The 27,306-nt window shown below is 41.9% G+C and overlaps 1 protein-coding gene across 2 annotated transcripts; it reads right to left on the reverse strand.

The window, feature by feature from the left end:
- Window positions 1-1,268: 1,268 nt before the first annotated feature.
- ZYX (zyxin) lies at window positions 1,269-27,125 on the reverse strand. Of its 2 annotated transcripts, none has more exons than XM_014065996.2 (10): window positions 26,819-27,125; window positions 18,859-19,136; window positions 7,172-7,383; window positions 6,378-6,476; window positions 5,304-5,804; window positions 3,934-4,084; window positions 3,524-3,693; window positions 2,419-2,597; window positions 2,177-2,297; window positions 1,269-2,086 (listed from the first exon to the last, which is right to left on the reverse strand). In XM_014065996.2, the coding sequence occupies exons 2-10, from the start codon at window positions 19,112-19,114 to the stop codon at window positions 1,976-1,978; spliced, it is 1,800 nt and encodes a 599-aa protein (XP_013921471.2). In that variant the 5' UTR covers window positions 19,115-19,136; window positions 26,819-27,125; the 3' UTR covers window positions 1,269-1,975. The 2 variants fall into 2 exon arrangements, with proteins under 2 accessions (XP_013921471.2, XP_013921470.2); XM_014065995.2 differs by lacking the exon at window positions 26,819-27,125 and adding an exon at window positions 19,717-19,877.
- Between the last annotated feature and the right edge of the window lie 181 nt (window positions 27,126-27,306).

The raw sequence follows: 27,306 nt of genomic DNA on the forward strand, positions 1-27,306 counted from the left end.
TTCAATTTTTCAACAAAATTGGTTGTGAGAATACCACACAAGAGCAATATTCAATAAGCTAAGCCAATGGCATCTAAATATTTTTCACACAGGCTGCTGCACAACTAAAAAAAAGTTTTGGGGTACTACAAGCCAAGGCAAAGTAGCAACACACCTGTCAGTCCCACGGTATACATAAACCTCAACTTTACATGGTTCTCTGCAGCAATCTAAAATAATATTTTATATTTTGGGAAATTGCTAAGATTTGAGCCACTAACAAAAACAAGCAAATTTCAAGGTAATTATAACATCATGGCTAGCCTTTTAATAGCCATATTTATATACAAACTGATAGGCAAAGAAATGGAAACAATCTGGCCCATAATGTATTTCGACCTGATATGGATTAAGACTTTTACTATTCCTCAACAAAGGTTTTACACTAAGAAAGAATGACATTTGTAAAAGGTTTTTTTCTTAATTAAATTTAAAAAAATTAAAATTTCTGAGGATGTCTTGTGATTAGAAATGTGATTTGAAGAAGGCTTCCAGAACAGCAACCAAAGCTAAATGCTACAACAGTAGCAGTAATTCTTGTTTCAGTTTGTGCCTCCACCAACTTTGCTCTCTTCCCAAACTGTAGTATGAAATTGAAGGACGAAATTCATTGGTGGTAAATTTATGACTTTGTGTACAGTATAATTTTTGTGGATGTCCAGTCTGCAGATTAAGCAGAACATACCCTCCAAAGAGAAATGCATTGCCGAAGGTTCCCTCTCTCAGAAAAGCTATCTTGCACCACTGTTTTAATTGAATAAAGAAGTGAAGTCAGAAAGTGAATGCATAGGCCTTTCTGTCTGCAAAGGCAATTTAAAAGACCAAGCCTACTTTCCTTCTTCTACATCAGGGGTCTTCAAACTCATGGCATGCCAGCAACTGGGCCGCACAAACAAGCAGAGCCCCACCCATGGTATGCAGGCAGCACACAAAACTATGTCCCCTCCAATCCATGGAAATACCTTTCTCTATCTTTGTAGAGAACCTTGGGGGCCATTGTTCTACATGGTCTTTAAGGCAGAAGAGAAGAAGCCTGGTGCTTTGAAAGAAAAGATGACGTCTGGTATTGTAACACAAGAACTCTGGCTGACTTTAGGTCAGTTGCTCGCTCTCAGCCGAAATCACCTTACAGGGTTGTTGTAGGGAAAATAGGGAGGAAGAAGGGACATTAGATATGTTTGCCGCCTTGAATTGTTTATAAAAATAAATAATTGGAATGACAACAGGGGGGAAAAACTGCACAACTTTATTAATGCAAAACAATGGCTGAGGAAGGACAACTCCTGATTACACCACTATGCCAGCTTCACAATAAACTCCAAAAAGCCCATTGTAAACAAATAAGTAGCCCTTTGAATAGTGTGCAGTGCAGAAGTGATTAGACCAAAGTATCACACGTTCACACACACAAAAAGAGGAACCACCTTGATTGGGGAAACACATGGAGAAAACTGGTCCATTAACTCAGGAACAAAAAGTTCTCCTGCTGACACAGGGAAGCATCTTGGCAAGCGAGTCCAGTACAGAAAACAAGCCAGCAGTGAAATGTATATTCTGTCTCTAAAATAAGATATAAAATAGTAATTTACATTCCACATTTGAACAGAGGACAGGGCAAAGCTCCACAAAGAAAAAGCAGGTTGGAAGAATCCAGCCTTTTGTTCCAGGACTACTTTATTACTCAGTAAGACCGAAAGGCTTATAGCAAGGTAAGTTTCCAAGCCAGAAAGTGAGGACTTAAGACCTTGTATTGTAAGCGATACATATTTTTAAAAAAGAAGTGGAGGAGCCCTTCATGAAAAGGGAGGGATATCGCCAAACAGGCAAAATGCGTTCATGATCCTAAGGAGGAGTCATAAGAAAAAGCATACAAAAGATCAGGTCTGCTACTTTGGGCAGGAGGAATACATTGAGAGCATCTCCTGATTCAAGATCCTCAGACAGCAGCTTTGACACGTGTGGTGTGACATTTCCTACACAACACATGGCCATCCAGAGGGAAGCAACCATTGTCATCTGCTTCAATGGACAGGGGCTTCCCACAATCCTGAAAGATTAACAGAGAAAGAAATCAGCAAGGTAGACTAAATGCCGACATCCAGGAGAAGAGGGGACGAAAAAGGTAGAAGGTGCTCACCTCACACTTGTAACATTTCAAGTGGAAATTCTTCTCCAGGGCCACCACACGAACAGTCTCATCCTTCCCAGGTTCTGGCATGATGGGCTCAGCACATACTGAACAGCGAGGAGCATATTTTCTGCAAGCGCAGAAGAAAAAAATAGAGGAGATTCAGAAACTCAGCTTGGTCAAATCCGAGCTTGAGGGCAACAGAAGATCACCATGGCCAGAGCGGAGAACATGAAACTCAGGGGACATACCTGTGATAATCATCAACACAATGTGGCTGGTTGGCTTTATCCACAATGAAGGATGCCCCTTCCAAGGGTTTGTGGCACACCACACATGTGAAACATTGAGGATGGTAGGAATTACCAGTGGCCCGCAACATCCTGTCTGTGATTGTTTGGTTGCACACACAGCATTTCTCTAGGGTGCCCTGAAGAACAAAAAGCAGATCAGAAAGGAAGCATATCTGCTCCAGTTGAGAGCATTACTTCTTTCTCTGGTAGGACAAAGCCATCAACATTAGCCAACTTAATTCAACCAGATTAACAGTCAAGAAGAGGAACTGTGAAGAAAATCAACTCAACCTTAGATTGAGATTATTTTAATGACTTTAATCTTCCATATGCCAGGACAATGCACTGGCTTCCTCATTCATCTGATTTGAAAACTCCAGAAATAATGCTTAAACTCTTGAAATTTTCTCCTACGGCCTCCTCTTGTGAAAGTAATTTTCTATCAGGTGAAATTGATTGGTTATTCACAGTTAATTTGAGCATGCACACATCTTTGTATGTACTTGACTACATACAAGATACAATTCAGATTAAACATTTCCACAGATTTGGCCATTCTCTGTGGTTGAGCTTCTCATGTGACCCACCCTGTGATATCTAAAACTAAGAACTATGTGGGAGCACAGAAGGAAAAATGTGGGTGTTTCTCAGATTAGTACTCAAGTTAACTCACACTGAATATACATTTTGGGCCCAAACGTTTCAACACCTTGGCTTTGGAACTTTGCAAACCATGATTCATACAGACTGCTTTTCATAATCTGAGGTCCTTCAGTTAAGTTGGCTGCAACTTCTAGCCAACATAGGCAAACTTTGTATTTTTATTTATCTGGAATCTGCTTCCGCTCATAATAATAAACAACTGGCCAAGGCCTGTCAAGCTAGCGTAAAAGGTCATCACACAATTCATACAGGTGGCTCTCATCAGCTGACAGTACAATTCCTCAAAATGAGCCCATGGAAACAGGCTGTGCACTGCTAAGACAAAAGGCATCACACTGCTTCTCCCCTCTCCCAAGTCTCCATGATTGGCTGCCTTATCCTTCCCCACTATTTTGCTCACCGCATAGCATTCTTCACAGAAAGGCTTTTCATCCACATTGTAGAACTGTTGCCCCTGCAACTGTCTCTCACATTTGAAGCAGGTGAAACATTCAACATGGAAGAGCTGGTCCAAGGCCCGAACTGCAGGCTGAGTCCGAGATAGTGCCTTACTGCACAAACCACACAATTCTTCAATGGGAAGAAAAGAGGAAAAAAGTCTGAGAAGATATTTACGTAAGTACAATATTAATCCCTCTAGACTTTATCTGCTCTTGCATGATTGCAAAAGTAAGCCTTTTTTGAAAGGTTTCCTGGGGATCAAAAAGTTAAGAAAATTTCCCACCTCTATATTAAACTGCTAAAAGGAGCAAATAGATTCTAGTCCCTCTCTCTCCTAACCCCCCCTAAAATTCACACGCCCCCACAGACCAGAAGTGGAGGCTTCAGCATGGGGTGGATGATCCATGTCCTTCATGAGCTTCTGGGTTAACATCTCCAGCTCCTCTACCTCCTTCATTGTCAGAGCAGAGCTGCTCCTAGGTGGATCTGATCCAGCGTTTGGAAGAAATATGGGGTTGCGCTGGAAAAATAAAGAAGATTAACTGAGATAAGTGCAATCTCCAACTTTTAAGCACCCTACATTCTGGAACATATATTCAAGATCAATTTGCACTTTCTTTAACATTATTGATTAATGAAGAAATTCCTGTACCATTTACCCTTTCTATTCAATCTATATTCTCTTTCATTCCTTCACCACAAAAACTAGAATATATGTACTTTAAAGAAAAGCTATATTATAAACATATAAAACTAAGAAATAAATGTACATGCATGTAAAAAATGCAATTATTCTATGGATTTTTTAAAAAAAGATTCTTGCCAATGTTTTTTCTGTACTATTATTAATTACTATATATAAGGTATACCATTACTCCCTTGGACTGCAAGGCGATCAAGCCAGTCAGTCCTAGAGGAGATCAACCCTGACTGCTCTTTAGAAGGCCAGATCCTGAAGATGAAACTCAAGTACTTTGGCCACCTAATGAGAAGAAAGAACTCACTGGAGAAGAGCCTAATGCTGGGGAAGATTGAGAGCAAAAGAAGGAGGGGATGACAGAGAATGAGGTAGCTGGATGGAGTCACTGAAGCAGTAGATGTGAGCTTAAATGGGCTCTGGAGGATGGTAGAGGACAGGAAGGCTGAGGAACGTTGTCCATGGGGTTGCAATGAGTCAGACATGACTCCATAACTAACAACAAAAAATACCATGCATAGGAATGTACCTGCCACTGAGACAAGAATAAAGAACCCATTAGGGTTTGGTTCTGTAAAAGTGCACTGATGCCAAATTCTGAAATCCTATTAAGGCTCTTTTTCCAGTTTTAAAGACTAAAGTACTTAAGCAGGTCTGATTTGAGGTCTATGTATGAAGCAGAGATGGACAGTCCACAGTTCAAGAGTTGCCAATCGCACCTCACTTTTTTTCAGAACCTACCTACCCTATATTATACTAAAAATATTTGACAGAAAACTATCAAGATTTGGGGGCTCTCCCCCCCCCTAAGATATAAAGCAAAATAAATGTGTTACACCTCCAATAAACTGAACACACCTACTTTGCTTAATCAACAACCCTCAAAAATGCTATTCAGGTGATATCAGCCCCCTATTCCCTACGGATTTGGAGTAAGCAAAATCACCTGCCTTTGACACAGGGACATTAATTAACAGGCTATCCTGTTTTGTTTGTATGCCACTCTTTAATTCTTTATTCATGTACAGATTTGCATCCTCACCATTTCTCGTGGGGCAGATGGCTGCCCAGTAGGATATGGCTTCTCCTGGACTTGCGGTTTTTCTCGCTGTTGTGCATAAGCGAAAGTGGGAGGCTGAGACGGAGGCTTCGGAGCTGAGCCTGTGCCCAAAGGGGCTGGGAAGTGAGACTGTGCAGGAAATGAAGCAGGCTGTTTCGGCAAAGTTGGGGGAGGCACAGGAGCTGGTTTAGGTACAAATCTTGGACCCGTAGCAGGAAGAGATGCAGTGAATTTAGGAACTGATGGAGCGGGCGGAGGAGCAGGTGACACCGATGATGACAAGTCTTTACGTTGCTTCATGGCTACTACCCATGGTGGAGGAACAGGAGCCGTTTCCTCTGGCTGTTTGGCCATAGAGTTTCCACTGGGACCGGATGCAGCCTGGGTAATAGGAACTGGACTGTCTTTAGTTGGAGCTACAGTTTCTACAGAGCTTCTAGAAGCAAAACCTACATTTGCTGGAAATATAGGCCCTGAAGATAGCTGAAAGGTAATCAGAAGAAAAAGTCAATATAACAATCGCCACTTCCATCCCACTCAGACTATGTTAATCTATCTTAGCTTCAGCATCCAGAGGAAGAACAAAGGAATGGGTGACTACCACCCATTTGCCCATACATTCTCACCCAAGTCTTTTTTTGACAAACATAAGTATAGCTACCCCAGACTGAGATTTCGTTTGAATGTCTTTTTTTCTTACATAGATTTTTCATCTCAAAGTCAAGTATAGAAAACCTGAACCACTGCTTTCTTTCCCCCAAACCCAAGGTCTTGCACCTAATTTTTGCACAGTTAGTCAAGTGATGGCATAGCCATTTCTGATTAAAGATGCCACTTGTATAAACATTCTATTATATATATAAAAAAAATCATCTTCACACAGAAAGCTAGCCTATCCAACAAAGTATCCTAAGCTCATGTTTTCCTTAAAATACTTTTCTTTCTTTTTTGCAGAATGCTTTTGGAAAACTGTTTAGTCATGCTGTCTGGGCTTCTGTTCGCTGACTATCTCAATTTAAGTTAGCTTTGGAAAGGCCATCCTGTACTGCAGCTTACCCGGGTTTTGAAAGGGTCATTCTTTTCCATGTCATCCAGCATTGAGGACAAAGAATCAATCTCCAGATCAATGCTGCTCACCTTTCCACGGTCCTTCTCCTGCCACAATAGAAAAGAAAGGTAGGTACATGTTGAGGGAGGTTACTAAACCCATAAACCACTCTGTCAGTCAACACTAGAACAAAAGGGAAATATTTCCAAGCAGGGTCCTAGTAATGAGCAATTCATTCTTAATTCGCATTACTTCCACAGTCAAAGCTCCATTTCAAACAAACAACAGTTTTCAAGAGGTGCTTGCAGAATGTGGCCAAAACCAGATCAAATCTCAGATGCTTGAAAGGTGACTGCTATTGCTTAGGGGACAATCATTCAGCATGTAAGTTTTCCTTTTCCCCATAAATCCCAGAAATATGTGCATGGTTGAGGAAAACACCGCACCACTACTATAAATAAACTATGCAATGTGTATCTGCACAAAGTACAGAGGTATCCAAAGACATTTAAAAACTCATGCAGAACGGCAATTAAAATTCCATTTTAATTATTGCAGAGCATAAGGAATATTGGGGGGAGCACTTGCTTTGCTTACAAACATACCCCCTTCCTTTCTCACTTCATTTTAACAGACATGTCCATTTAAGACATCCTTGGGACTTTCTGCTCATTTATTAGATTCTATCCCAGCACGCACCGGAGCCCAAACATCTAAAGCATAGTAGGAACAAGATAACTATGGAAAAATAGTTCCCCAATATGTCTTTCCCTGCTTTCCATTATCTTATATGAGGACTCACCTGAGAAACAGGCAAGCCAGTCAGAAACATGGGTTCTTCCTCCAGCATAGGGGGAGGAGGGGAAGGAAAGACCTCTTCTGGAGCAGGGGGAAATGGTTCTTCAAATGGAGGAGGTGGTTCCTCAAATGGGGGAGGTGGAGGAGGGAATGCATTGTTGTTTGGGACCACCACTATCTCTTCTCCTGGAGGCGGCGGTGGTGGCAAAGGAAATTCTGCAGAGAAGAGGAAGCATGGAGGATTAGCATAGCTCATCCCTAATTATATACCACAATGACTACCCAAAAGGGTTGCATTCCCCCTTAGCAGCAGAAGCAGACACATTAGAGTGATACAACAGAGAGAGTCAAGCAGTTCTATCAGACTTCAACTCTCATAATTATGAAATGATGCCCTCAATGATCATGTTATCCAGGAAGTTTTGATCCAGCAGATTTAGAAAGAATATTAATTGTAAGTGGATCTGATATTGAACCATATCTCCATGTGTAGCATAATATGTTACTTGGGAAACATTGAACCAATATAATGTTATAAAAATAGTTCAGAATTACAAAATATATGTAATGGGAAAGCAATTTACCTCTGATTTTTTTAAAAAAAACAAACAAACAAACATACAGCTATCAAGAAATTGCAAAATGCAAAAATCCAAATTACCTCTAGATGGGAATAAAGAAGGGATTGTTTTTTTAATACTTTATTGCCATCGATGCCATCCAGATTTCTGCAGCCCAGATCTGATAGCATATTACACACATAGACCGTAGATATACTGTACACTTACATTCCTTTGAAAAATCAGATCTTGATAATAGCACGAATAGAGAATACTGCAGGATTTAAAAAGTTGAATGCTTGCCAAAACTGGTTTATGCTTCCAAAACATTTTTTCAAGAATGTTAATTCATATCAAGATATTTTTGTTTTCTTTTGTTATGTTCTGTTACAGTTTTACTTAGTATAAACAACTATGCAATATTTCCATATGCTTGAAAGCCAACTATTGTAAGCATCTTAACAAAATTACACGTAGTCCTTGACTTACAACAGTTCATTTAGTGACTGTTCAAAGTTACAACCTCACTGCAAAAAGTGACTTACGGCCATTTTTCACACTTACAATCTTGCAACATCTCCTTGATCATGTGATCAAAATTCAAATGCTTGGCAACTGGTTCATATTTATGACTGTTGAAGTGTTCAAGTAATCATCTTTTGGGAACTTTTGACAAGCAAAGTCAATGCGGAAGCCAGATTCAATTAACAAATGTGTTTCTAACTTAACCACTGTGGTTAGTCACCCAACAACTGTGGTAAGAAAGGTCGTAAAATGGGGCAAAATTCACTCAACAACTATTTCACTTAGCAACAAAACGGGGAAAGAATGGGGTGAAGTGTTGTTGTTGTTGTTGTTGTTTTTTGCAATAATGTATATGTGGGGAGTGGGGGACCTTTAACAGTGCCTTACATCTTTACAAGGATCTCTGTGTTCAGTACAGCCTGAAACAAGAAAATTTACAAAGAAAAAGAAAAAGGAAGCCCCAGAAATTGACACCACATACCATATCAGCAAGACAAGATCTTCTACATTCCACTGTCATCTTGAGAGACAAATCACACTTGCCACAAATAGCATACTTTCTTACAATGGATTGTGCTAAATCAGAGCCACAACTACCAGAAAAAAAGAGACAAAATGATCTGCTCAGAAGATCACCTTCACCCTTGTAGAGAGCCTGGAAAACACACACACACACACACACACACACACACACACACACACGCAATTACTGTTACAGGAACCTTCTTCTATAAATAGAAAACAGAGAGTAACAGAACAATATGCACCCTTCACCAGTTCCCAGAAGTCCAATCTTACTGTAATAAGAAGCAAAACTGGGCAGAATTCTGTACATTGCAGGACTTTCAATTCTCTAAATTTGGAAATCCCTGGTGCTAGAAGTCACTCCACCCTCAATGATGGTTTCAATTTGCATGGTTTATTTCTTCACATGGAAGTGAATGGTTACTATTTATGAGAGAAGCTTCTGTGGCACTATATCCTTCTTGTTTCTTGTTTCTATACACATAGTCCTTGACTTGTGACCACAATTGAGCCCAAAATTTCTGTTGTTAATTAAGTGAGACAGTTGTTAATTTTGCCCCATTTTATGACCTTTCTTGCCACAGTTGTTAAGTGAATCAATGCAGTGGTTAAATTAGTAACAGGGTTGTTAAGTGAATCTGGCTTCCCTCTTGACTTGGCTTGTCAGAAAGTCACCAAAGGGGATCACATGACCTTGGGACACTGTAATTGTCATAAATATGAGTCAGTTGTCAAGTGGCTGAATTTTGATCATGTGATCATGGGGAGGCTGCAATGCTTGTTAAGCATGAAAAATGGACATAAGTCACTTTTTTCAGTGCCGTTGTAACATTGAACAGTCACTAAATGAACTGTTGTAAGTGGAGGACTACCTGCATTTTACTTTTTTGGAGGAAGAAAAAATATTTCTTACATTTTCTGAAATGAAGCAATTTGGGGAAGGACCAGGGTTCTTGCTCTGTCCCTTATTGTGTCCCAAATTTGAAAAAAAAGGGCACATATCTTCCTATCAAATCATACACTTTTCTCTATTCTAGCATCAAGCCCCATCTGGTTTTTTACCTTTCTTTCAGATCAATGTCACTGGACATATTGGATAACTGAAGGCAAGAAAGAGAAAAAAGATAGAGAAACAAAACCATCGCTACCACTAAGATGCCTCCAACAAAGATTCTTGAGTGACTGTTTGGCTTCCTCTCTTTCACATGTTTAGCTAGAAAAACTGACACTATCACCCATGGACTCACAAGGATCACAAAGATTGATCTACAAAGAACCTCTAACACATTGTTTCTCAACCTTGGCAGCTTGAAGATGGGTGGACTTCAACTCCCAGAATTCCCGAGCCAGCAATGCTGGCTCGGGTTCGGGAATTCTGGAAGTTGAAGTCCATTCATCTTCAAGTGGCCACGTTTGAGAAACAATGCTCTAACACCTTATTGCAAAGAAAATTGCAACATACACCATAAACTAGCCTTTCTAACCTGCCATTTTCTAGATAAGCCGAATATCATAAACTCTTATACATACATACATACATACATACATACATACATACATACATACATACATACATAATTTCATGTTTTTATTAGTTGGACATATAAAGTAGAAAGGAACTGCTGCTACTGTTTAAAAATTATAAAATATAGACAACTTTGTCTAACCAATGCTATCTCAGAAATATGGAACTCTGCCATCCTCTAAGTACTGGCCTACAGTTAGATCTGAAATGCTGCACTTCTTTTACCTAGCAGTTGAGATGGGTTCAATTTCCACACATATCTCCCAAACCAAAGCAAGCTCCCTTGAGAAATGGTGGAAAAATGGTAAATACGAATGAACAAATACAAAGATTCCCATCATAGGCAGTCAATCTTCATTAGAAAAAAAGGGAATATATACTATTTTAAGATAGTGGTGTTCCAGTGGTTAGAATGCAGTACTGCAGCCTACTTCTGCTGACTGCCCACAGTTCAATTCTCACCGGCTCAAGGTTGATTCGGCCTTCTATACTTCCGAGGTCAGTAAAATAAGACCCAAATCATGCTGACTCTATAAACCGCTTAGAGAGGGGCTGCAAAGCACTGGGAAGCGATAAATAAATCTAAATGCTATTTTAGCTATTTTTTCCCTTCCCATCCTCTTACATAATATTTCCTATCAAAAGACCTGATTGGTTACTTAAACAATGGCTTTTAAAAATAGGACTAAAGTTTAATGATAGCAAAAATTAGAAGGTAGACAAATTCCTATTCATCTATGCAAACAAAGAAGTTGAAGAGCTCTATAGAACCAAGCCAGAAACTGGGAGACTATGAGTTCTAGTCCCACCTTATTGGGTGACCTTGGGCCAGTCACATTCTCTCAACCCAACTCATCTCACAGGGCTTTTGTTGTGGGGAAAATAAAAGGAGGAAGGAGTATTGGCTATGTTCGCCACCTTGAGTCATTTATAACAGTGGTCCCCAACCTTTTTATCGCCGCGGACCAGTCAGCCTTTGATAATTTTACCGTGGCCCGCTGAGCGCGCGCAGGGGTGGGGGGGCGTTGTTCTGCAGCGATCATGGCCCCCAGCCATTAATGTCTAAACTGCTGCAAGATATACTTAAATATTGATAAAATGTGAGGGGGTGTACTCACTTCTGTGATATCTATCCATCCATGTCTGTCTCTGTCTCTGTCTCTCTCTGTGTATGTATGTGTGTATGCGTGTATGTGTATATATCCTCTATCTATCTATCATCTATCTATCTATTTATCTATTTATCCATCCATCCATCCATCCATCCCTCTCTATCTATCAATCACCTATCCACCATCTATCTATCTATTCTAGCTGGCTGGGCAATTTGGGGAGTTGAAGTCCAAAAGTGTTAAAGTTGCTGAGATTGAGAAATGAGGACGAAACAAAAGGGAAGAGAATGAAACAAGGTTGTAGAGAGAGATTGCAAAATGAAAGGGCAACTTCTCTTTTTATTTCCTTCCACCCCCACCACCCCCACCGTGCCTCTCTGGCAATTGGCTGCCCAGGAGGTGGAGAGGGGAAGATGTTTCACAGACAGCTGCCACCCACCCATCTCTCTCTCTCTCTCTCTCTCTCTCTCTCTCTCTCCGCCTCCCCATCTGACCTCGGCTGCTCCACGGCGGAGACCCCAGAAGGCAAGCAAAAAAAAAAAAAAAAAGGGCTCAGGAGTGGGGGAAGAAAACAAACCCCATCACGTTCCTATCTGTGAAAGCTCCCCGCTCCCTTCCTGGGCAGCCAATTGCCAGAGAGGCAGTGTGTGTACGTGTGTGTGTGGGGGGGGGGGTTGGCAGCCCGCGGTGCGCCTAGTCCGCTGTGGAACGCGCTGCCACCCGCCCAGCGCTCGCTCTCGCTCTCTCTCCCCCCCTCCAATCTCCCGCTTCTGCTTCGACCGGCCAGCAACTTGTCCCCGTTTGCCCGGGGACTGGCCTCTGATTGGCTGGCGGGGAGAAAGCCTCGCCAGGGAAGGAGGCGAGGACTCCGCGGTGACGTCATGGGGACGGCGCCCCCAGGTAGCGGCTAACCGAACGCGCTCCGTCTCCACGGGCTACCAAGGCGGCCGGGCGGGCGGCCGGGGTGGGAGTGGGGTTTGGACCGGAGAGGCGGCTCTCGGGTTCGAGTCCCGGGGTTGATCTCAGGCTGCGCGTGTGGGTGAAGAGGCAGCAGGGATCATGGCCCCCGGCCGCTGCGCGGCCCGGTGCCAGGTACTCCGCGGCCCGGCACCGGTCCGCGGCCCGGCACCGGTCCGCGGACCGGCACCGGTCCGCGGACCGGGGGTTGGGGACCACTGATTTATAAAATAGTAAAAGTGGGATACATACATATATGCATGTATCAAAATTCCCTCACTCTTGCTTCCTTCAACAGTGAAGACATTTTTCATATTTATTATGCAACAATACTATTATCTTCCTGAAGTAAAGCCAAGGAAGAGCAGGCCAAAGACAATTTGTGCATTGTCTCTCCTGAGAGAAGAAACAACCAAGTCATAAGAGGAGGACAAGGACTAATGATGACTCCAGAGGAAAAGAGCCCAAGTTCCAGATGTTCATTACCAGCTGCCTATCTCACTCTTTGGAGGAAATGAGGCTGCAGAACTGAGCTAACAAAGACTTCTATGCCCAAACAACATTTCTTCTTTTGGGGGAAAAACAAGGCAATATATTCTTTATTTTTCAAGCTAAGTTAAGTTTTTGCTAACATATAAAGCCCAAACTTTTCCCCATATCAAAGCGAACAGAAGCTTTCAACTATGTTGGATCTATACATAGTGACAAAGTTCTTGCTTTGGTTATGCATGCTTTGGTCACTACTGATGGGCAAGTGACTTCAGGGCTCAGTTCAATGGTGGGTTCCGGATCCCGTTGCAAGCGGTACGGTCAAAACGGGCCCGGTGGCATCCACATGCACACACACAGAGCGCACGCATGCATCTTAGTGCTTCCGCGAGCCTCCACAATGCTCCAGCTGCTCCATGCCCGTGCGCATAAGCCTTAAAAGACAGGTAAGGAGCTCGGGCAGACAGTTGAGCCCTCCAGAGCACCATACCGGAAGCGTATCTGGTGCTCCGGACGGGCTCCGGTACGCCCGAACTGGGTCGTACCGCCTGCAACCCTCCACTGGCTCAGTTCCGATTTCTTTACCACTTCATTTTATACTTACTGTATTTTTCAGAGTATAAGACACACCTTTCCCACCCACCCCAAAAGAGCGTGGAAATGTTGGTGTGTCTTATACAATGAATACAGCCATTTTTGGCCTCCCGAAGCCCCACCGCTGCATCCCATTTTTGTGAAAAATGAGCTGTTTTTCGCAAAAAACTGGGGCATTTTTGCCGTTGCCCACCCCCCAGAAGCACTCTGCAGGCTGGGGGAGGGAAAATGTGCCCATTTGGGTGAAAAACAGGCCATTTTTCACCAAAATTGGGGTATTTTTGCCTTTCCCCACTCCCCCAAAGCACTCTGCAGGCTTCAGAAGGGCTGGGCAGGGGAGGGAAAATGCCCGTTTTGGTGAAAAACAGGGGTGTTTTTGCCTTACCTCAGCCCTGCTACAGGTTGCAGAACGCTCCTGGGGGCCGGGGAGGACAAAAACTTTTTTTCTTACTTACCTCTTCAAAATATTGGTGTGTCTTATACACCAGTGTATCTTATAGTCTGAAAAATATGGTATAATCTGCCCCAACAATAGAAAATGCTGGGTAGGGCTCACAAATTAATACAATACTCCAAGACATTTGGAAATCAGGCAGTATTCCATTAATCTGTGCACCCCACCCAGAATATGCTGGGATTGAGATGATTATAAATATCACAAACAATAAATCAGATATTCAAATTCACAAGTGTGACCAAGGCCAATTTTTACTCAGCAGTTGAGACAACCAAGGTTTAATTGATGGTCTTTCACAGGCTCACAGCCCATACTGATTATCTTCATAAACCTTCCCTCACTCCAAAATCAAAATTACAGAAAAGATATTATCAAGCTCAGGGGAAAGCTGAAACTACTTCAAATATCAGGGAATGCAATACTTTTTTTCCCAGTTTCTAATCAAAGTATTATAAGAGACTGAAAAAGTCATGTTTAGTAGTTGTTATTCTATAAATTCTCAGATACCAAAATCCTGAGAAGCCTGTCCTCTGAAAAGCCATAATACCACGATTCAAATAAAACAACTGGCCAAGAAAAATTCTGAATTCTAGGAACTCTTGCAATGAAGTACAGATGTTGAATTGGCAGATTTAACCCCAATCTGTTCTCTTGGGATGAAAGGTTCAAGAACAAAGGAAGATGAATTTGCCTACTCTGAATGCTAAGTGATGTAGGAGCTATACTGCTTGAAATCAATTCAACAATCTGCAGGGCCAAAATCTAAACCAAGGGGACATACCCATATAATGAAGATAAACAAAGCAAATTTGACAACAATTAAAATGTCAATAGATTAAAAATAAGATAAAGAGGAAGGAGGGAGGGGAAAAAAGGAAAAAGAGAAAAGGATCATTTGTTTTCTGATTTTCCCCCTTTTTTATGCTCCTGCTAATTTATAGCTTTTATAAAACATTTGGTCTCCCATAGAAGCCAAAGTGTAAATGTTTGTATTTGCCATGCTACGTGATGTATGGTATTATGTATGGGAACCATTCTTGCTTAAATTTGTTTAAGGTTCTGTTGTGAAAATATACTGTTAGTTTTGCCACTGCTGCATATTCTCCACATTTACATTCCCAATCAGATATTCTTAGAATTGTATCTTTTTTTTCCAGTAGTGGGCAAAAATTATTCTAGCAGATGTGGGAATTTATTTCATTAATTTGTGGTGCTTGTTGTTGATTTTTTTTCTAAAATGATACCTAGTAGGGAAAATATGGTTTATTGCAAATTTAAATTAATTAAATACCAAAATTGCCTGTGGATATCTTTCCAATACTTTTGAGCCTTTTATTTACATATCTACTATTTGAATATAGTGCTGATGGGCTAAATGAAAATCAATCAAACAACCAAGCCTGTTGCAAGGCCCAATTCTATGCCGGTTGACCAGGAACTAAAATCATGGCATTTATTTAGACCGTGTGATTTTAGAATTGCAGACCTAATCAAAGATAGGATAAAAGCATAAAATAGACTTTTCTCCACTCTGTTTGTCTGAATGCAAGAAACTTGCAAGTGAACAGAAAACATAGAATAATGGCGTTGGAAGGGACCTTGGAGATCTTCTAGTCCAACCCATTGCTCCAGCAGGGGACCCTATACCATTTAGATAAATGATTGTCCAATCTCTTTTTGAAAGTCTCCAGTGATGTAGCACCCACAACCTCTGAATGCATGTTGTTCCATTGGTTGTTGCTCTCACCTTTATGAAATTTCTCCTTAGTTCTAGGTTGCTTCTCTCCTTGGTTAGTTTCTATCCATTGTTTCTCATCTTGCCTTTTGGTGTTTTGGAAAACAGTTTGACCCCCTTGTCAATGTACTGTAGGAGCCCCTCAAATATTGTAAAGCGTAAAGTTCCCATTGCATTTAAGGAACAATTTTATCATTTAACCTATAAATTATCCAAACTATTGCTGAAATGTGACAAGATGCCACTCTTCTACACTAGGAGTGGTATTCTTTCTGGCATTCATACAATTATGTTGTTATTTTACTTACTCCCCCCCCCCCCAAGCAGGGATCAAAACCAGATGTTTTTAGGGGCCAAATATTTCTAGTTATGAATGAACAGAATAGCTTCTGCTACATCAAGCTAATGAATTTTTGAACATTTCTAGACTAGGAAAAGAGAATCAAAGTGAATTTTCTACTAACTTGGTTAAACCTAGAGGAAACAATCAAGTCTAGTTTTCTTGTTCATGCAATTATAAACCATAATAATGTCTTAATCATGAATAAACGCTTTCTTAGTAGTGGTGGATTCATAAGCCAGGGTTGATTCTTTATTTGGCTTATCATTGTGTGCAAATGCTAGGCCATCCCTATTATGGAAACATTAACCACTTCTATATCTAGTTTCCTTTGCCTCTCTAGCCTTCCTAGATGCTCAAGTTCTGTATCCCTAAAGCACTATTGTTCTTTCTCCAACTTGACAGTATTTCTCTCCGCCCTTCCTAACTCCCATTAAAGAAAACTGGGACTGAGGAGGAGCCGTCCCTTGGATTGCAACTATTCACTGATTAGAAAGATAACCAAGTCATTAATTACTAATAATGCTAGTATGTTGTCCTATTGACTTTTTTCACATGCAGATATCCCAAGGGTATGTTTTAATTAAAATGTCAATGTGCTTCCAGAGAGATTCCATTAGCAATACCAGACTATGACTATGAAATACAAACATATTCACGCAATACTTACATCTGCCTTAGGCTGAAGAGGTAAAAATTATACAAAAGCTAGGTATGGGATACAAGCCCCAGGATTCAAATGGAGCAGGTGTACTAACTGAAGAACCAGAGCTGTGACGTCTCAAGGATCAAATATTATTCTAGCATATTCAATTATACTAGTAAATAGCAATCAGGCAGTTATTTTGGATAATGCAGAAGCCAATCAAGAAGCCACTTTTAATGTTTGTAAACATTAAACAATTGATTAGAAAAAAAATCAATTAAAATTTCAGATAAACTAGTTTTGATCACACTTAATTGTACATTGTAACAAGTCATCCCAGAATCATTTCTATTATAATTTGTTAAAACATCTCCCAGGTTATGTGGTGTGTGTGTGTGTGTGTGTGTGTGTGTGTGCGCGCGCGTGCGCACGCACGCACGCACGCTGTTCAGAGCCTCAAGTGTGCTTCGCCACAGAAGGGCTGAGGAAGAAGCGTGGGTTTCATTCAGCACACGCTTTCTTAAGTTTCCTCAAATGAGATGAAAGTATATGTATACTTCTTTTTTATAGTCGGAGAAAGAATTTTAATACTACCCAAGCTCAGCTATAGAGTCACGGACATGCTGTTGGGATTCTGCCAACTTTACAAGGGCAAAAATAAACGACTTGAATTCCAAGGGTATCTGAAACCAAATAATGAAGACGGTATCCTACTTAAAGGCGTTTTTAAAAAGACAAAGACTAGAAAGCCCTCCGTTAGACAAGAACATTCTTAATGTGGAGATGAAGGAAAGAAAGAAAACAAAGAAAATGACTTAGTCAACAATACAGGTAGTCTTTGACTTACAACCATTCGTTTAGTGAATTCAAAGTTACAACGGCACTGAAAAAGTGACTTTTTTTACAGTGGTCACGTGATCAAAATTCAGACAGTTGACCACTGGCACATACCAGTTTATTTATGACAGTTGCAGAGTGCCGGGGTCATGTGATCACCTTCTGCAAACTTCTAATAAGCAAAGTCAATGGAGAAGCCAGATTCATTTAATAACCAGGTTACTAACTTAACAAGTGCAGTCATTCACTTAAGAATTGCGGCTAGGAAGGTTGTAAAACTTTCTTAACAGCTGTCTTCCTTAGCAATGGAAATTTTGGGCTCAGTTGTAGTTGAGGACTACCTATAATTTATTAAGTAGGCCTAGGAAAAGGGGTTAAAACAACTATGACAACAAAGGAAGATTATGCAAACAAAAAAACGTACAAGTAAATTAAAATGTCTTATTTAAGTAAAACTGGCTCTGGACTTTTGCTCTCCAAATATAAACTTGGTTTCAAATATAAATTTAAAAATTCTGATGAGATTCCCACCACTACTGCACTCGCATCTGAAGGCTGCAGAAAGCGTACCCAAAGGCTCTTGAGGAGGGTGGGAGAAGTGAATTCAAAACGCAGTTGTATTTAACCTCCCAGAGCCTTAACACATCTGTTTTAAGGCTTAACCTTTTCCCTAAATAGGGAGAGCCCTGATGATTTGGGGAATGCTACAGAATGCTGACCTATACAATAATTAATCTCTCTCTACATGTACAGTTTGTACCAAATAGTTGCAAATCTAGAATTAGGAAGGCAGATTGAAGGACATTCACATACACCCTCTCTCCCCTATAACTCAAGCATCTCTTGGCAGCATTCCAGAACCAGAATCTTAAACTATTTTTTGGAACTTGTGGTAAAATAGCTGCCTCAACATTACATCACCCCTGACTACATTCATTTATTACCACTGCGAGCAAAGAAGAGTCAAATTAAGAATCCACAATTAGCCCAAGGCCACTTGTTAAGTTTCTGATGGAAGACAGTTGCCTTCAACCCCAGCAGGATAGTTATCTGATGCTCCTCCCGCACTGTTTCATTGAGGGATATAATATTTCAGATGATTCAGAGGCAAATCACAGAGCGTCATCCCTCAATTCTCCTGTTTGAGATTGCTTTCTCATTCTTCGCTCAGCAAAGTTCTGGCAGCCACACCCTCATGGAAATTATTCCACTTTTTTTGAAAAATAGAGATCCACACCTTCTTCTAACCTGGAAGCTACAACTTTGGTGTGATTGTGAGCCATTTCCTCCTCCCCCACCACAACACCCCATACCCCACCACCTTTCCATCTTGTCCTTTGACTGAGCATCCTTTGCTTTTCCCAGTAGAAGACAACTAGGGTGACTTACCTTCTGCTGGGGAAAGAGTCACAGCTATGGGGATCTCCCCCACTTTTCCTATCTGGGCACATGCTCCAGCAGCCGGAGGCAGCCTCTGCTCAGAAGCATTTTCCGGAATCGGTCCAGCAGCCTTGAAGGGATTCACTTTGGGCTTGGGAGCAACGACGGGTGCAAATTTTTTCTGGGGGCTGTAGAAACTTGGAGTGGAGATGTTGATGCTGACAGTAGAGGTCATGCGGGTTCCTGGGGCACCGGATGAGGCCATCTTGGTGAGGGTGGCACAGGACCTAGATAAGGAGGACAAGAAAGAAAAACCCTCCTATCAGTCATGAAAAGGCAGAAGCAGCATGGAGTCTGGTGCCCGAAGGATGAATGAGAATATTTAAGATGGAAAGGAAAAGGGGAGGGGGGCTGTTAAAAATGAAGGACAGAGGAGAGCAGGATGCAAGGAACAAATAAGCAAGGTCCAAAGTGTAGATAAGCCTCAGCCTCCGCTTAGGGTGAGAGAACAGCCAGGCCTGAATTTCCTCCCTGCATATATTTTGGGAACAACCTAAGCTCTGTCACATGGGGAAAAATGGATCAATGCCACAGAAGAAACCACATGCCTCAAAGGGTAGGTTCCCCTCTTACAAGGCATGCCTGGGAGTCAATGCAGCTGCGTGCAAGAGAGAATAGGGCTCTGTGTACATTACGGCACAGGGTTTAAAGAGGACGACACTCTGTATTTCTACCCATTTGAACGCATATAACAGAATCCACACTCTTCTCTCTGCTTGCTGTCCCCTCTGCTTCGCTCCACCTCAAGGCATCGCTGGTCAACACAAAGGCAATTTGGCAACGGATAGGAGAAGAACAAAAGGAAACCTGTCTGTCTCCATGGCGTCGGCATCTGCGAGGCAGCCCCTGGAGCCCCCGATATCCACCATCAGCCCTGTTGCCCCCTCCTCCTCCGTCCTGCAGCTGGTCCGTCCTGCCTGGTCCTTCCCGTCACAAGCATTCTCGGGCAGCATCCTTGCCTCTCAGCTATCGGTGTTGCCACTCCCCCACCCACCCACACAGGAAGCAGCTCCTAGTCCCAGCCAGCCGTGCTGACACGTTCCTGGAGTCACAAGTCTTCCCTCCCCAGACTGAGCAGCACAGAGATTGCCCTAAAGCATGCACACCCTGCTGTTGGGCTTTTCTGCTGCTGAAGCCAAGGCACACACAATGAGCAGCCAATTATCAGCTGCAACCCTGGCACAGGCTATTTTTTTTTTTTAGTTTTTTTTTTTTAAGGTTGCTTTGCAATATGTCAGGCAACTGTTCCCAGGCAGTTAAAGCACAGTCTTAACAGACAAATTTAAATGAGTCAAATACAAATCCTCTTTTAAAACATCAAATGCTTGCCTGTGCAGTTTAAAGCACAGCAACTGTGCCGGGAAGGGTGTTTATTTAAAGGCCTACAATTTTGTAAAAAAAAATAAAAAATTCATCAGTATGTTATACAGTATGTGTGTATACATATCAGGGTCCAGGTGATGTCATCAAGGTGCCTGGAGGCTGTGGAGATCTGGAGGATGGAGAATAGCCTTCACCTGATCCCTGACAAGACAGAGTGGCTATGGGATTGTGGGCCTTCCATCTCCTTTAGTAATGTTTCATTATTAACTCTGCATAGGTAGCACTCTTGTACAACCTGGGGTTCCTGCTCAAAGAGAAGGGGCAGTTATGGCCGGGAAAGCCCTTGAAACCTTGTGTGCCAACTCTATTCATTCCTAGATTGGAGGCGCTGCTCAGGAACCCTTGAACCCTTATACCTAATCACCTCTCCAATGGACTACTGCCATGCACTCTACATGGGGCTGCTCTTAAAAAGCATTCAGACGTTTTTGCTAGTCCAGAATGCTACAACATGTGTAGTGAATTCACCATGGCCAGGGTGGGTAAAAAACCAATGATTATTTTTTTTAATCATTTTTAAAATTTAAATCGGATTTTTTTTATTAAATTTATTTTAATAAAATGCTTTTGGAGTAAAAATCTATCTAAATATAGTTTTCTATTTAAGATACATTAATAATTCAGTTTATTCAACATGAAATGGAGCTTAGTTATGTAGCATGAAGCTGTATATTCTGCAATATAGGGACTGTCGGTGAGTCAACAGCGGATCAGAGGAGGAGCTGCTGCGAGACCGAGATGACAGTTGCTCTTTAAAAATTATGATTTAAATCGAGTTGATTTAAATCAAACCTTTTTACTAGTGATTTAAATTGTTATATAAATTGTGATTTAAATCAACTTGATTTAAATCAAATCCACCCTGCCATGTGCAGTAGTGAGCTGTACTGACTGCCGGTAGGCTTTGGGATGCAACTCAAAGTGATAAAAGGAAGAGGCCAAGTTATTTGCAGGACTGCCTAACTGCAATAATTTTTGCTCATCCCATTACATCCAGTAGAGGGGACATGCTCAGTGAAGCAATGTCACCTGGTAGCGCGAGGTATGCTCTTTCAGCCATGGTACCTGCCTTATGGATCAACTTTTCCCCTGGGTTTGGATGGGCTGTGAAGATTTTGCTTTCCAGATGTCAATGGAGCCCAGCATGTGTGGAAGGGAATACATTTTGGTCAGGTGTTCTTACTGTGGCCCCGACTTCACTTTTTTGATTGAAGTGATCATGTATTATGTTTTACCACAAATAATGTACCATTTGTTCACCACCCAGAATTCCACTGAGAGTTATATAAATTTGTTAAATAACTATACACAAAAATAGTCAAAACCTTATTTCTTTTCCAAATGTTACCTATACTCAAAAAAGATGCGAATCTTTTAGAATGGCAGAAGGGTATCAATAAATTTGTATGGGCAGGAAAGAAGCCGAGAGTAAAGCTGAAAATAATGCAAGATGTACGTGAGAGGGGAGGTTTGAAACTACCCAATCTAAAACTATATTATGATGCAGTGGTATTATCCGTAATTAGTGATTGGATCGATTTAACCAATGATAGGATACTGAATATTGAGGGATATGATTTGGTATATGGTTGCCGTGCTTATCTGTTAAAAATCTATACCGTGTACGGGTTCTGGGAAGTCGGGGGGGGGTAGGTTGTGGGGGGTCGGGGGGAGGGATATATATATCAGGTTAGATTTCAATGTAATTTGACTTCACATGTATACTGTTGTTTTTTTTTCCTTTAAAAATAGGATAGGCCAAGTATATTGACATGTAGCGGAAATACACCAAGGACAGGAGGAGTGGGAAAGAAGAAAGATGGGCAGAGAGGGATGGGAGAGAGCGGGGGGGGGGGGAGGTGAGAAGGATGGGAGGGAGTGGATGTGGAGAGAGGAGTGGTAGAGGGGGAGGGGAAGTAGAGTAGAGGGGGATGATGGAGGGAAGATAGAAAGTTGGAGGGTGGTGGAAGAAAGAGGTGTATGGAGAGCGGAAGAGATATATTGGGTTTCTATTTTCTGGGGCATTGTTGACAAGAGGAACTGATGTAATTATTGTTTAATGCTGTATGGTGTTGGCTATGTATAGTATACATGTGAGTGTGTGTTATGAAAATGGAAATAAAATATTCTCCAAAAAAAATATCTAATAGAATAGCAAAAAATAGTCAAAACCATATCTTACTTCCAGGGGCTTTATTAACACATTTGAGTTATTCACACTAATTTGAGACCATTTTTATTCAGTAAGAATTGCAAATTCCTCATTTTACTGGTACAATTACTCCCAGCAAGTCAAAAGGATGAAAATGAAGTCTACCCCACACTTAGAACTGCACCCTCAAGAAACACATCAATATCAGATCATTTTAAGATGCCAGACAATATCTTTAACACTCTGCTCCAGATAAACAGAATGGGGGAAAATATTAATGATGCTGATACCGGTATATTCCAACCCATGTTTACCTGTAAACATTTCTCTCTTCATCCTACTTCATGCCATAGAGCTCATTATTGAAGTCCACATTATTTTTTCCCTGAGTTACACATTAAACATAAGGTTTTGCTTTACCAACCTTTCAGACTTCATTTGACCAGTTTTCCAAGAGATGGCAAACTGGATTACATAAAAATGGAAAGGCTCAACATTGACACAAAGACTATGTGGGAGTCAGCTGTCCCAGAAAGACACTTGCATAGTATGAGCAGCTGTTCCAACTCCTTCGCTTTCCCCCACAAGAAGCCGCTTTCCCATTGCAGCTGCCCTGCCTATCTTATCCCCTTTCTTGCCTTCACCAGAGCACTGAATCAAACACTACATTTTGCAAACTGGTCTCTGAAGAGACACTCCATTTCCAAGGTCAACTGATAAAAGGAGTTCAATTATACTTAAGAAAGCAAGCAAGAGCCAGCATAAGAGTGAGTTATAATGTTCACATGGGCAAGTAACAGGCAAGAGAGAATATTTCTCATGTGAGCAAGTCTCAACCAGTTATTGTATCTCTAGGCTCTAGAACAGCTATTTGGGAGGGTGGCCACAAAATGTTCAATGGCTACCTTAATGGCTTTTGGTCAACCAGATTAAAGCTTTGGGTTTAAAAGAGTGAGAGGAAGTTAACTGCCTTCAAATCAGTGCAAATTGCACGCACCACTCATTTTAAACTGCTTAGGATTTCTACAAAAGAACTATATTTTCTATCACGCCAAAGATTGAAAATGAAGTTTTCCTTCACACAAATTCTGCCTTTTTCAAAGTAAACGAAAGACAAATCCTCAAGAGTTTTCACTTCCCTGAAGAATTCCTTCCATGGAGAATTACAGCAAAATAATTCTATCAAAATGCTTAGAAGACAGACAAAAATCCCCTTCCACAAGGGTTGGTCCAACATACATGATATACAAAAGCTACACTCTATTTAATTTTCATCTGCATTATATTACCCTTGATTTTGTGGTCTGATGGCGGAAGAGATTCCATTACATCTGAATGTCCATTAAAAGGTGAATGGGATGTTATGCATGTGAAAAATACTATTATGCATAAAATGATTGCAACCCAAACACACTAAATAAAGGTCCAGTTATTCAAGGGGTACCCCATATCTGCAATTACATTGTTCCCTTAGGTAGGCTGGGAATTCAGAATGCTACTTCTTTAAACAAGAAATAAAATTCTAAATACTGATACATAAAAATTATGGGAAAACACAAGTTCAGTGGTCCTTAGTGAAGATATGACAATGGCATATCTCCCTTTCCTTAATTGGTTTTGTAAGTATATAACATGAATTCTTCTTTTCAGTAACTTTCAATATTTTCTTCCTTCTTTTCTCACCACTCCCACCAAATATTCATTGCTAATTGCTCATTGCTAATCCTATGCCTTTTGTTTCATTTGTTGGCAAAGAAAAGTGAGATTGCAAGAAAGATTGAGGCAGGGAAAAAAAGTGGGAAGGGCCGACAAGAGTCCTGCAGCCAGTCTGTGTAATTTTTAAATGCATACAACTGTTAAAATAGTCACTAACAAAATATTAAATATATCTATACCCTTAGTTCAAATAATTTCTCTCATTTTTAGAGGTATAGTAGCAAAAACACAACAGCAAAAACCATCTCAAGATAGGGAAGTTTTCCTTTAAATATTAAACGTCTTTATGCCCAGCTTATGAGAAGTGTTAGAAACACTCAGCCTCAGTTCCAAAATTTATATTGATTTATATTGACAAAGCAAAGTGGTCTTAATGTTTCAGCAATACCAGTCTTCCTCATTCAGACATGCTGGATTTCATTTTAGCCCCAATCAGCATGACCGGTAGTAAGGGACTGTGGAGTTACAGTCAGAAAAACTCCAACAGACACCATGCTAGGAAGGATTGGACCACCCATCCTGCTTCAGTGCACTTTCAAGTATCTAGTGGTCAACCACTGAATACATACTCATAATAAGCATCTCCACCCAAAATAAAGAATGAGTCTAATATCTCTAAAAAAACCTCCAAATTGTAAAGTAAGATTCCGAATGGGTCTGCTACATAAAAGCATTCTACTTTGGACCGCCACTCCACTTGAAGAGTCATAGCCTGTTGCTTGTATGATCATGTTGTCCTTCATTGCACAACTACTCCAGAACTACATAGTCTTACCACATAGCTTGCTATTACAAGTATAGATTAATTGTGTAATGGCACTTAATTTTGATTGTTGTAGTGTTACAATCTCCTGACATTGGTGGGATGTTTGATTAAGGATAATTTTAAATTTTGTGCATTGCTTTGGGCTCCTCTGAGAGGAAGAATGGCATTTAGAAAACCAATAACACTGTGGCTTTTCTTTGGACTGGGATATGTTCAATATGCATTAACTAAGGGCCAAGGAAAAGGGGTGAAGGCTTTGTTTTTAAAACTGAAATTTTTTTTTTCAAAACTTCCTAGTTTCAGTTCCTTTGTGGTGGCAGCCCTATTTACAGTACATTACAGCTTCCCAATTAATATGTTTTGAGTTTTGGAAATGCAAGCCAACCCCATTATTAGAATTTAGGATGCCTTCAGGGCTCAGACATATTCAGGTTGGTGTCGGTTTCCTAGACAAGGCTTTGTAACCTGTGATCTATCAACCACAATACAGCATATGTGTCATGGATTATGTCTCTGGTTGGATGCATGACAAACCTCTGGTTCTCGTAGACACAGACAGTGAAGCAGGATGTTTACCAATACTCTAAGTCATTCTGCCATATGTAGATTGTGGGCTTGGCAGTTCGAGGAAGTATGCCTGAAGAGATAGAACAATTCAACTTTGTTGCCCCAATCAATTTGGGAATAGCAAAGGCCAGAAGATCTAGGATCAGTAGCTCTAGTTAGGATTAATGACAACCTGGAGGTGGGATTATACTAGTTGTACTTCTAAATTCTCAATACTGATATATAAAAGTTGTAATTATGTGAGCAGCCGGAGAGTGACATATGGTCCTCAGAGGAAGGAGGGTAGTAATAAATAATAGCATTGTGAACATGTTGCCTGAATTCTTCATCTGCTCCCTTTTTCTTCTCCACTCCTTCTCATTGCTAATCATGTGCCTTTTTGGTTAGTATGAGAGACACTGCAGAAATGTTCTGGGCAAAAAACCCAAAAAGTTATATTAAGATTGCAGAGGATGTCAGTGTTTACCATGTATGTAGATAAAAGTCGCTTAACCCAATTTATTTTTTTATTTTTATTTTTTTTACATTGGGACGGCTGTAAAACTCGACCCCCCCCCCAAAAAAGAGAAAAGAAATAATCCGGGGAAGCTTCAACAAGCAGCAACACTAACCGTCTTTCTAGGAAGGACTCACAAGTCACGCAAGAGTTGCCGTCCCGACAAGAACTTGCGGATTCTTTCCGCTATCTAAACACATCTGGAAAAGCGCTCGGGGGCGCGGGGTTGCACTACCCCCCTCCGGCTTGGTTGAGCTTAAAGCAGGCAACAATTCCCAGCGCGCGGCTCAGCTTTCACCGACTGGCGGAACTTTCCAAGACAAAGAAGGGGAGTCGGCTGCGGGAGATACTGTCCCATAGCAGGGGAGGGGTGGCAGGGAAGTCCGAAGAGGGCGCCCCACAATTTGTCAACATTTCCCGAGAGAGGTGTCTTTCCTTAGAATCCTGCCCTTCTCTTTCGGCCCCAACCACGCCAAGTCTTCCTTTCAGAGCTGAGGCGCTCACCGCCCCCCCCCCCGGGAACCCTCCAGGAAAAATGCTCGCAGGTCCCCCCGGCTGCATAACGCATCTCTCGCCTAATCTTCGCCTAGCTTGTTGCACGCGACGGGGAGGCGCGCACGCGCGCACGCCCAGCCGCCATCCAGGGCAAAGTGGAGGATTTCAGCCCCGAGTGACCAATCAGGGGCCCGAGAAAGACCGGGAGCCGCTCGCGTCCTCCAGCCCAAGGCAGCAAGGAGGCATTCGGAAGCGCTGCGAGGCAGGGCGGTGGAGGAGGGAGCCCGCGGCAGCGAGACTCAGCTCTCCTCCGCAGGGAAAGGGGCGAACTTACCTTCAGGGACCGAAAACCGCTCCGGGGCTCCGCGGGATTAGCAGGCGCTCTTGCGTCTCTCCGGAAGGCGAGGCGCTGCAGATGGCAGCCTCTGGCGGTGCTTACCCGTGGGCAGGCGTCTCTGCCTGGCTGGCCCGAGCGCAACTTTCTGAGCAGCCTGGCTTGCCAAGAGGGGAGTTGTGCAAAGCGGGGACGGGGCGGAGGAAAGCCGAGCCGCCGGAGCCCCAAGGCTGCCGAAAAGAGCCTCCCCCTGCCCAAGCGTTTGACCATAAAAGGAGAGAGGCTGCGCTGAGCTAACAGCTGAGCTCACTCTTCGGGGAATGTGGCAATCGGGGAGGCCGGCGACGGAATGGGGGCGGGGGATGCGCGCTGAGCGGGACCGAAGCTTCCGCCCTTCCAGGAGTCCGGCTCGCCACTCGTTTTACTCTAGGGTCAATCCTATCTACTCTGGGCTCCCTTCCTCCGAAGCAGAGGCAGTCCTGCGCAGG

Source organism: Thamnophis sirtalis, unplaced genomic scaffold, assembly GCF_051295495.1.
Source record: "Thamnophis sirtalis isolate CommonGarterSnake01/CBP01778 unplaced genomic scaffold, rThaSir2_p1.2 scaffold_5, whole genome shotgun sequence".
In the NCBI taxonomy this organism is placed as follows: domain Eukaryota; kingdom Metazoa; phylum Chordata; class Lepidosauria; order Squamata; family Natricidae; genus Thamnophis; species Thamnophis sirtalis.

Excerpts from the sequence above, each read along its gene's own strand:
- ZYX (XM_014065995.2), bottom strand. The coding sequence starts at position 19,862 with ATGCTGCCCGAGAATGCTTGTGACGGGAAGGACCAGGCAGGACGGACC. Across the intron at positions 5,805-6,377 it reads ATGACCCTTTCAAAACCCGG|CTATCTTCAGGGCCTATATT; the intron begins GTAAGCTGCAGT and ends ATTACCTTTCAG. Across the intron at positions 3,694-3,933 it reads TGCTGAAGCCTCCACTTCTG|AATTGTGTGGTTTGTGCAGT; the intron begins GTCTGTGGGGGC and ends TTCCCATTGAAG.